This window comes from Camellia sinensis, chromosome 9, assembly GCF_055761805.1.
Source record: "Camellia sinensis isolate YWXY chromosome 9, ASM5576180v1, whole genome shotgun sequence".
Lineage (NCBI taxonomy): Eukaryota > Viridiplantae > Streptophyta > Magnoliopsida > Ericales > Theaceae > Camellia > Camellia sinensis.
In genome coordinates, this window is record NC_138969.1 from 70,180,303 (window position 1) to 70,191,659 (window position 11,357).

At 34.4% G+C, this 11,357-nt stretch overlaps 1 protein-coding gene across 1 annotated transcript; it reads right to left on the reverse strand.

The window, feature by feature from the left end:
• Positions 1-5,165: 5,165 nt before the first annotated feature.
• On the reverse strand, positions 5,166-8,471 carry LOC114256250 (protein FAR-RED IMPAIRED RESPONSE 1-like). The gene is made up of 2 exons (XM_082888664.1): positions 5,432-8,471; positions 5,166-5,333 (listed from the first exon to the last, which is right to left on the reverse strand). Exons 1-2 carry the CDS (start codon positions 7,673-7,675, stop codon positions 5,247-5,249), a joined length of 2,331 nt encoding a protein of 776 aa, XP_082744790.1. The 5' UTR covers positions 7,676-8,471; the 3' UTR covers positions 5,166-5,246.
• Between the last annotated feature and the right edge of the window lie 2,886 nt (positions 8,472-11,357).

The following is an 11,357-nucleotide window of genomic DNA, read 5'->3' on the forward strand; positions in this document are numbered from 1 at the left end:
GCTGATGGAGGGTAGATTAATGAAACGAAAATGAAGTAGAAATATTAACCACGAATTTAATAAAGAGATACTTTCTCTTGAAATATATTAATTCTCTAAAACATAAATTGTTCTTCCTTAAGGCTTACGACCGTTATTTATAGAAGAACTAATCTTAAATTACAATAGGAAAGTAAGAAATATAATGCTCACTAATCAAGTCTAAAATCAAAGACAATACAAAAGTTACAAAAAATAGAAAGATTTGAATTAAGCTCAAATTTGAAAATTTAAATAAAAATTACATATTCTGTAAAAAAAACCTAACCTCAAATGGATTTGTTTAGACCAAGTAACTAAAGAAACAAAAATTTCTTAAAACGGCAAAATCGCTAAATTTGAGGCCTAAGCATTGGAATTTGATCAACATGTATCATACACCATAACAAAATAATGGGTATTGATCGCGACATCATTTTTTTATGTCTTGATTGAATTTTACATCATTTTGGACACGTACCAACTTGCATATAGTAATATTTTTTTCCTTTACCATATTTGTCCCTGAATTTCACAAATTTTATGACCAAAAACTCTGCATCAAACACTCTCATAGATTAAATAACCAACTTAAAAGAATTCAAATCCTACTTTAAAAAGGACAAATCGTGTGCACTAATGATTGGGGCTTAGGAAATGGAAACAAATTTTTGGGCCATGGTATTCCATTCCATGCCTCATTTTAAGCATTCCGTGGTGGGGCATTTTGGGTACATAATAAAAAATTAATTTTTTAACTTTTGAGCTTTTTTTTTTAGTTAAAAAGTCACAAAAAAATACTAACTTTTTTAGCATAAAAAAGTCAAAAAAATAAAAAAAAAAAGCCAAAAAAATCAATTTTTTAGCAACTTCCAAAAACACCACGGAGTGCAGTGGACTGAATTATGACTCGAAAAATTCATTTGTTAAATTAGAAAGAAAAAAGAAGATAAATTCAATAAATTATAAAAAATCTCTCGCTTTAAGGTTTATGAAATGACAAAAACCTTTATTGAGATTTAGTTTTAAATTACACTTATCTCCCCCTGAGCATAAGGAAATCGAAAATGATCAGTAGCTCGAATGTTTCGGGCTCGAATGGCTCGAAAGTTTAAATTTCGATCTCCTCTCGATCTCTTCCCCTCTCCGCCTTAGCAGTTCACTCTCGCCTCTCTCACCTCTCTCACTCTCAACAAACCTCATCCCTCTTCCCTCTCGATCTCTTTCCCTCTCCGCCTTAGCAGTTCACTCTCGCCTCTCTCACCTCTCTCACTCTCAACAAACCTCATTTTACTTCCCTCTCTATCTTTTCACTCTCGCCTCTCTCACGAGATGGTGGACGAACGACGGCGGAGGCAGACGAACCACGACGGAGAACGGAGAACGACGAACCACGACGGAGGACGAATCTGAGGTAAACCTGAAATCGCAAAGTTAGGGTTCAATTTGGGACGAATCTGAGGTTTACATTTGGGTTCAATTTTTGTAGAAAGTTAGGGTTTACGTTAGGCTTAAATCTGAGGTAAACCTGAATCTGGTTGGGGAAAATAATACCATGCAGATATTGTTTATGATTGGGTTCAATTTGGGACGAATCTGAGGTTTACATTTGGGTTCAATTTTTGTAGAAAGTTAGGGTTTACGTTAGGCTTAAATCTGAGGTAAACCTGAATCTGGTTGGGGAAAATAATACCATGCAGATATTGTTTATGATTGGGTTCAATTTGGGACGAATCTAAGGTTTACATTTGGGTTCAATTTTTGTAGAAAGTTAGGGTTTACGTTAGGCTTAAATCTGAGGTAAACCTGAATCTGGGGAAAATAATACCATGCAGATATTGTTTATGCTCTATTCTTACTGCTTAATCACAACCCATATGCTTCAACTTGAGGACATAAATGCGTTACTAAGACATAAACAAATGAAAAATTACAAAAAGAAATTTCTCAGAGAAAAAACAGCTATAAGTCTCCACAGTCCTTACATATCATATCAAATGTTGCCAAAAAAAAGTAAAAGTGTATCTAAAATACGCTATGATCTCATATTCATCTCCATAATTATTAAATCCATCTATATCTATTAACTCTGTAACTTAGAAAATATTGACATTTGTATTCCTTTGAATAATATTAAACTAAATCAATAAATTCCCCAATTAGCCTATAATAATGTTCAACATTTTAAAATCAGCCACTTGACTTAATGCAGAAAGAGGTTTCCAAAACCATTTCGAGTATTTCTATTCCATTCTGGATATTGACAATGACAGAAAATTCTTCTCTCAGTAGACATTGTCCTCAAGCAAGCATCATGTCGAATTTGGCTTTAATTTGTGATAGGTGTTGCTGAGTTGCAGCTGTGCTGCACAGCGTAGCGAATCATTTTGAATTTCCAAAGCCCTAAGACTGCAGGAAAGGCGAAACATGAAAGACCAAGAATCACCATTGAGTAACACAAAGAAGAGTTTGGCATCATAATCTGATTCTTATTTACAGGATTCCTAGTGTTTGTTTGCCTTCTTTTTTATTTACAGTAGAGTATAGTTGAATCATCATCTTCTACTAATAGGTAAAACAGCTTGAGAGATAAAAAAATAGGAAGAACGTCATCTTCTACTAATCGGTAGTTGAATATGTTGGTATTTTTTATGCAGATAAAAAATGGCTTTATCTTCTACTAATAATACGAACATGAGATTAAAGCCAAGGTTTTGTAATTGTGGAAGAACAGCTTCCATGCGTATTGTACAAACTAATGACAATGGAAATGCAGGACGTGTCTATTTTGTTTGCCCAAGAAAATATGTAAGTACCTGTTATATGTGTTTGAATCTGTTACTTTTTACAAAATTCATTTGTCCTTTATTGATTAATTGATTCTTGTCCATTGTAGACTATGAACAACTACTGCAATTACTTCAGGTGGTTCGCAGATGATGATAATGAAGACGACATTACCTCCACAAGCCGTGTCAATGCTGGACCTCAGAAAGATTCAAGAACAGAAGAAATTAATGATCTAAGGAGAAGGCTTGGTGAGCATGATAGAAGGCTTCAAAGGGTGGAGAAGATTTTGAAGGCAATGACTTATGTCATTGTATTTTGTGTATTTTTTTACTTTATCATGTAAATGAATCAGTTGTTACGTTTTCGACAATGTTATGAATGTAATCAGTACTTCTTTTGTATTTTATTTTGTATGTTCTATTTTGTAATCAATACTGCCTATTATCTTTATTTCCTATTTTATTTTGTTTTGTATTTTGTATTTTCGAAGCATTGGATATGTTAGCCATGACATAAGGCTGAATAGTGATTTGGATATCAATGTTTATAGATTCTGAAATTTGTTGGCTTGAATGAGAGCCATTGATAGACTAATATAGCATCATTGATGATGCTTTGAATGAGAAGTGTACACACAGGTTGAAAGTCATGATATACAGGTTTAAAAAAGTAGGTTTCTATTTGTTCAACAAGTTGAAAGTCAGGTTTCTATTTGTTGAAAGTCATGATATACAGGTTCAACAGGTTGAAAGTCATGAGAAGTGTACACATTTGTTCAACGGGTTTCTATTTGTTGGGTCTGTTTTGGTCTTAAGATGAGATGCATACACACAGTTTGAACGCATGTACACACAGTCTGTTTTGGTCTTGAGATGGGATACATACACACAGTTTGAACACAGGTACACAGAGTCTGTTTTGGTCTTGAGATGAGAAGCATACACATAGTGTACACATATTGAGATGAGATGAAGTGTAACTGCCTGTATTGTTTTGGGTCTGTTTGAACACAGTATTTATTGCCTTGAACACAGGTTTGTTGCCTTGAACACAAGTCTGTTGGATTAAACACAGGTCTATTGTTTTGGGTCTGTTTGAACAGAGGTTTCGATCATGACATACAAGTCTATTGTTTTGGGTCTGTTTGAACACAGGTATGTTGGCTGCAACACAGGTCTGTTGGATTGAACACAGGCCTATTGTTTTGGGTCTGTTTGAACACAGGTTTGACTCATGACATACAGGTCTGTTGGCTTTAACAAATTGTAGGAGGTCTGTTTGAACAGGTTTAGTCACACAGGTTTCACAAATTCACGGAGTCTAAGTGAGATGAATCTGTCTCCATGCTTTTGGGTCTGTTTGAACAGGTTTAGTCACACAGGTTTCACAAATTCAGAGCCTAACTGAGATGAATCTATCTCCATACTTTTGGGTCTGTGTGAACAGGTTTAGTTACACAGGTTTCACAAATTCAGAGCCTAACTGAGATGCATCTGTCTCCATGATTTTGGGTCTGTTTGAACAGGTTTAGTCACACAGGTTTCACAAATTCACATAGGTTTCAACAATTTTACACAAATTCACACAGGTTTCAACTAATTCACATAGTCTAATTGAGATGCATCTGTCTCCATGTTTCTAGGTCTGTTTGAACAAATTTAGACAGGTCTGTTGCAATAGGTTACAGTCAGACAGGTTTGAACTAATTCACAGAAATTCACACAGGTTTTCACAAATTCACAGAGTCTAATTGAGATGTATCTGGGTCTGTTTCAACCTATGTAATGAACCTGTCCAGTTGAACCTGAACCTGTGTAACTGAACTTGTCCAATTGAACCTGTGTAGTGAACAAAATAGACCAGCAAAAAATTTTTTTGTTGCAACAACACAGACCAGTAATTGAACACAGACATTGATCAAAGGAGACAAACAGACAGACATTGATCAAAGGATACATTGAACAGTGTATTACATTGAAGAGAACCTGTTTACAAAGACATTGAACCTGTTTTCAAAGACATTGAACCTGTTTATCTGTCTAATTGAACCAAACAAACCAAAAATAGGAGAACACAAACATTGAACAGTGTATTACATTAAAAATAAAATGGGGCATTTGGATCCAATAGTGATGGTACTGTAGAACTTTGACTGCTTAGATTGTTGACCATTCCTAATGTGCTTCCAATATTGTCGGGAGTTCCTATTGTGCAAACCCGTGCCTATAAAAACAAAGTACATATTACAAAATGATTTAAAAAAATATTGACCAATACATTCATCATTACAAATGTGAACTCATGTTGTCTTCTGTGCCTACCATAGAAGAAAAATAGCAAGCTTCATCGTGCGGCACCTTATGATTGTCTAGTAAGACAATGTTATTAATAATTTGAAGCATTAACATAAAACCCAACAAGAAGCAAAGTGCAATATTTTAAGTCCATTTAACACATACCGGAACATACATACTATCTTGTGTGCCAACCATAAAAGGAAAATAGTAAGCTTGATCTTCCGGCACCTATCATGAAATAGTAACACAATTTAATTACTAATTGTAACCATTCAACTATGAATCCACAAAAAGGTTCCGAAACAACCTATGCCCTGAATTTTTACCTGTGCGGGAGTAGTCTTCTTGTTCTTTCTCTTCAACCGATTAACTATTTGATCAACCTTGCTAACCTTTCGCCTCGTACATGGACGCCCTCTTCGGCGAGCAACCAAAGGACTGAGTACCTTGCGAGTGTTGCTTGCTTTTGTAGTATTCAGACGTGGCAGACTTTTCGGCGAAGTATGAGAAGGTGGTACAATACTAGTAGAAGGTGGTACAGTACTAGTACATGGCACATTACTCGCAGTACCCGATTCAATAGTTTTCACTCGATCCTTGATTTCCCTCAACCCAAGTTGAATCACTTTGTGTTTAACATCGTCATTGGTGGCAAGTTCTAGGATCTCATCTAACGTCTTGTGATATGAATCATGCAACTTTGGATTTATAGCAGCCCCGAAGTTAGTATATGTGGTTGGAATGCATGTATACCCTCGTTCCAAATCTTTTCTCCATCTCGAGACAATGTATTTATGTGGCACCTCATATATGGACCTCTCAATGAGCATACTAAGTGAATGAGCATACATAATACCTCTAAAATCAAACAACCGACACATACATTGGAGCTCACATTCAGTTGAATTGCTGTACACAATAAATTCTACTTTCTTCATACCCTCACCCAAAAGAATAGCCTCCCTCACATGATACGTACAAATTGATCCCTCCTCTTTTGTAAGATTCGGACGACAGTACACTAAACACTTCATTTCTGCTTGAACTTCTTTAAATTTTGCATTTGTGTACATTGCACGAAATTGCTTCTTAAAATGATACATCGTTAGGCAATCATACAATTGGTTACGGGATTTGAAATCTGCTTTTGTCTCATTTTCCACCTTATTTCTCAAGGCATTGTCATATTGCTCAACAAATTGCTTTAAGGTGGTCTTCGAGTTCACATATCCATCAAAAAATGCATTCATGCTCTCACTTGTACCGGTAGTTGACATGCCAGCCCAAAATATGCCTTTAACATAGGCAGGAATCCACCTATGTCGCTCACGGTATAATACCCCTAACCACTCGTTATCATTCAAATTGAATTTTGTAACCATTGTAAGCCAATTTCCCTCAAATTCATCTTTCATTAATGAATCATAAATAGAATTTTGCAAAGCAACCTTTATGCCTTCATATTGTGAATATCCTCTTAGTTTCTCCGGAATTTTCTTCATCACATGCCATAAGCACCAACGATGTCGAGCCTGTGGGAAAATTATTTCTATGGCATTTTGCATAGCTCTACACTGGTCAGTTATTATTGCTTTTGGAGGAGCATCGGACATGCAGCTTAACCATTCTTTAAATAGCCACACAAATGTCTCAGTGTTCTCATTAGATAACAACCCACATCCAAACAAGATTGACTGTCCATGGTGATTAACTCCTACAAACAGAGCAAATGGCATATCATACTTGTTTGTCAAATAGGTTGTGTTAAATGAGACAACATCCCCAAATGCTTTATAAGCCGCCCTACTCCTTGCATCTGCCCCAAACAAGTTTCGCATGCGACCATCTTCATCAAGGTCAATTGCTGAATAGAAGTTCGAATTTTGTTGTTGCATTTTATGGAAATAAAGTGTAACTGATTCGGCGTCTCCTAGCCCAAGTCTCAATCTTCTAGCATTCTCAATATAATTCCTTGCATCTCGTTCATCAAACGTTAATGCTTCATATCCCCCTGCTTCAACAACTATGGAATGAAAATTCCTCGCCACCCCAATCCCTGCTGCATCGTTCACTTCTAGTCTTCTCTTGACCGGAGTACGAATCCTCTTATTCATTGCAAAATGCCGTGAGTCTGTAGGAATTAAATCATGAGTGTGCTCAAGCACAACTATGGTTAACTTATATCTGCCATCGTTTTGTAGACTAGCTCTGACCCTTGCTTTACAATCAATTTTGGATGACAAAGATGGTTCCAAGGGATTGATTTCTGATCTTTTTGTTCTGAACCTCGCCTGGGTACATTCAATTCCAAAGTACTTCACTTCCCCATCAGTTGTTAGATTTTGTGATCTAAAAGCTATAGCAAATCCACAGTGTTTCGCATATTGTGCATAAAATGCGTACACTTCTTGTTTTGAGTTAAAATACATCCCCTTCTTGGGTCCTTCAACTTCGCCAATTTCGTTAATATCAAGATTGTTATCCTGTTCTTCAACTTCCTCACTTCCATTCAATGAATTAATGTTTGAATCAATATCCATTGTAGCTTCAAAGTTAAATACAATAGACATTGTTAGCTACAATTTCAAAGCAAGTAGAATGAATTTTAATTTTAATTTGCATTTGAAACAAAGGGTCAACTAAGGACAGCCATGCCATGGATTACCAACCACATCTCAATCTGCTAATTTTTTTACATTCATCTTACCTATAATCTTATAACACTATTAATATCAGCTCAGTGAGGAAATATGATTACTAATACTAATATCAGCTCAAAGTGCAGATTTTGATGTCAAAAAAATATGATTACTAATACATATGATGAAATTTGATGTCAAAAGACCAAAAAAAATTTGATGTCAAAAAAAAAAAATATTACTAATATACAGGAGAATGTCATGGTGCACCCAAATAGAAAGAAAGAAATCAATAAAGATTGGAAAATCAGAGAGAGAGAGAGAGAGAGAGAGAGAATTGAAGGCTTGTTACTTAATTAGTCTGATCAGCCATGGCAGTTCAGTTTAGTTTAGCTACCAGCCATGGCAGCCATGGCAGCAACAATGACAGAGCAATGGAAGAGGAATGGCACACGGGAAAATAAAACGCCAAGAGGAAATACCTTATCTACAACTGTGAAGAGTCCGATTTACACACAAACCTTCTTCTCTCCCACTCCGATCAACACAGCAGCAGCAGCAACCACACGGCTCCGCTAGGTTACGATGACTCGGTGCTCAAAAACTTTCTCCTACTTCGTCCTCTCCCACTTCGTTTTTGTTTTGCTTTTCAAATCAAAACAGAACAGGGTGTATCCCGTATAGTAGACCAGCAAATTCCTCAATTCGAGCCACTCTCGAGCCGTGCCTTTCGAGTAACGTAGCGGGGTCGTAATGAAATTGCTAAAGCCTCTCTTAAAATTTTTGAAATGATAAAAATCTTTATGTTTAATTACACTAACCTCCTATGAGGTTTCATGAAATTATATAAACCTTTTCTAAAGTTTCTAAAATGACATACACTTGAGATTTTCTTTTATTACAACGTCCTTTTCCTGTTGAATTATCATTAAATAAATAAATAAATAAATTTTGACATCTTCAAATAATTTAATTATATTTCCAATTTTATCTTTTATAATTGTGTCCAATTACAAAATTAAATAAATAAATAAAAAATACTAAGAAAAATTAGTGTATGGTTGTGATTTGTTTTAAGGGTGGGTTCCACTGTACAATAATTTAATAGACCACACATCATTTTTCAAAGTAAAATTCTTAACAATTTTGCATTGTTCCTAAGTTTTTTTTGTTAAAATTTGGATAAATTATGTTGACTTCCCTGAGATTTAGGGTTGTTTTGAAAAAATAATTAAAAATTATTTTTTGACTTTTTTTAATTTTTTTACGAGAGAAAAAAATAAGTTAAAAATTAGAAAGTGACTTTTAACCTACTTCCCAAAATAGGCAAATCTTTTCGTCACATTGGATTCTAAACTGGAAAACTGAAGCTTGCGAGATTGCTTGGTATCTTTTTTCTTGCTGAAATTGTGAGGTTTTTGAAATGACAAAATCTTTTTTGAGGTTTCAATTACTCTAACATCCCCCAAAGTTCAATAAAATTGCAGAAAACCTTTATTGAGGTTTTTGAAATGACAAAAAACCTTCATTGATATTTAGTTTCCAATTACACTAATATCCATTAAGGTTTAATGAAATTGTAAATCCTCTCATAAGATTTTTGAAATGACAAAAACATTTAAAGGTTTAGGAAGTGTTTGGTAATGTTTACGTTTTTTGTTTCTATTTACAAAAATTTTATAAACTGATTTTTATTTATTTTAAAAAAAATATAAATTGCAAAAGCGTTTGGTTTGAACCAAATGTTTGAAAAATTTTAAAAACATAAACTAAAAAATATATTTGTTCAGGCCTATATTTATATTTATTTTTTATTATTTATGACAATGGGATCATACACATTATAATTGAAAAAAAAATAATTAAAAAATTTTTTGAAAATTTTTTTTTGTTAGTCAAAATTTTAAATTTCTGTTTAAAAACCAACGTAAACTCATTTTTTGAGTTTATGTTTTTTTCTCAAATTTATAAACTGAGACAATCATTTATAAACGAAAAAAAATTATCAAACAAGTTTTTCGACAATTTTTTTAAATTTTTATAAATATAAACTAAAAATTAAAAATAAAATAGTTACCGAGCAGGCCCAGTTTTCAATTATATTGACCTCCTTGAGGTTTAAGGAAATTGCGTGTGTCTTCTTTATCCAAAAACCTCTTGTGGTGTTGGATTGTGCAGGATCTCCTAAAATCAACTTGCAACATAGAAACATGGAGGTTTTGGATAAAAAAGCTGCATATAATCAACCGTAACTACAGCATAACAAAGAGAGAAAACATAAATTGTATATTTTTTTTAAAAAAATTTCTTTGTAATTGAATACAATTTTAAAGAGTAAAATTAGAAATATAATTAAATTATTTGATGGTGTCAATATTTTTTATTACTATTTTTACAATAAAATAACAAAAAGAGAGAAATTGCAATAAAAAATTAAGAAGGCTGCTAAATGCCTTACATTCTTACTTTGGATCCTTCATTTTTATTTTATTTTATTACAATTTTGTCTAAACATCAAATTTCAATTTTGTTCCCATCTCTATTCTCCCAAGTCTAACCCTAACCTTAATCTCACCACCACTTCCACTCCCACCGACACCCTCCGAAGACCAACCCACCACCACTTCCATTCCCGCCAATAGCCTCCGGAACTACCATTTCCACTTCCACTTCCCACTTTCACGACGCCCATCCTTCATGACCCCGACCACGTGATCTTCATCTTCACCAGCATTTCAGATTCGAAACTAGAGCGACGAGTTGAACCTATTCTCTTTTCTCTCTTTCATGCGCAACTCTATTTCTTTCTTTTTCTATCTCTCTTTGTCGATCTCTCTCTCTGCCTTACAGTTTGGTCAATTTCCCTTCGATTGGTTACATAGAGCCGAACTTGTTGAATATATTTGGTGCTCTACAACCGAACATATGTCTTTTGTTCGGCTACATATTACCGAGCATTAGGCTTTTGTTCGGAATTAGTTTTTTGAGCGGTTGCCAGTGTGGTCGCAAAGGCAAAAAGAGAGGTTGAAATGCTTGTTAGAATGTGAGAGAGGTCCCAAAAGAGCGAGGATGGAGATCGAAAAGATGAGTAGGGGGTTATCGGTGATGGAGGGGCGTTGGGGAAGAGTAGCCGGAAGAGAATGATCACCGGAGTGGGAAAGGGACTGTTGAAAAAGGAAATGAGGAGTTGCAAGTAGAATGTGTAAGGGTGAGATTCAAAAGGTAGATTTGGGATTATGGTAGGGGTTCAAAGAAAAATAAAGAGAGAAGCAATTTTGGTAGTGAAGGGCCAAAAAAGTGGGGATGTGAAGTAAAAAAGTAGTTTTAGCAGCCCTCAAAATTAAACTTCAAGGGAGGTATATCTTTGGTGGTCCTAATAGTTAGATTTTATTTTCATCAAATCTTATTGAAAATAAGTCTTGGTAAAATTGTAATTAAAAATAATTTTTTATGACAATTTTTTATGTATGTCGCTAAAAATTGACACTTAGTGACTTTTTTTGTCATGATTTTTATAAATTATCGTTAAAATTTACAATTAGTAACTTTTTTTATGATAAATTTTTTCTATAGGACTTATTAGATAATAAATCCACTTATTAGGATCTACATA

Coding starts and splice junctions, on each gene's coding strand:
- LOC114256250 (XM_082888664.1), bottom strand. CDS start 7,675: ATGTCTATTGTATTTAACTTTGAAGCTACAATGGATATTGATTCAAAC. Junction 5,334..5,431: donor AGAAGACTACTCCCGCACAG/GTAAAAATTCAG, acceptor ATTTCATGATAG/GTGCCGGAAGATCAAGCTTA.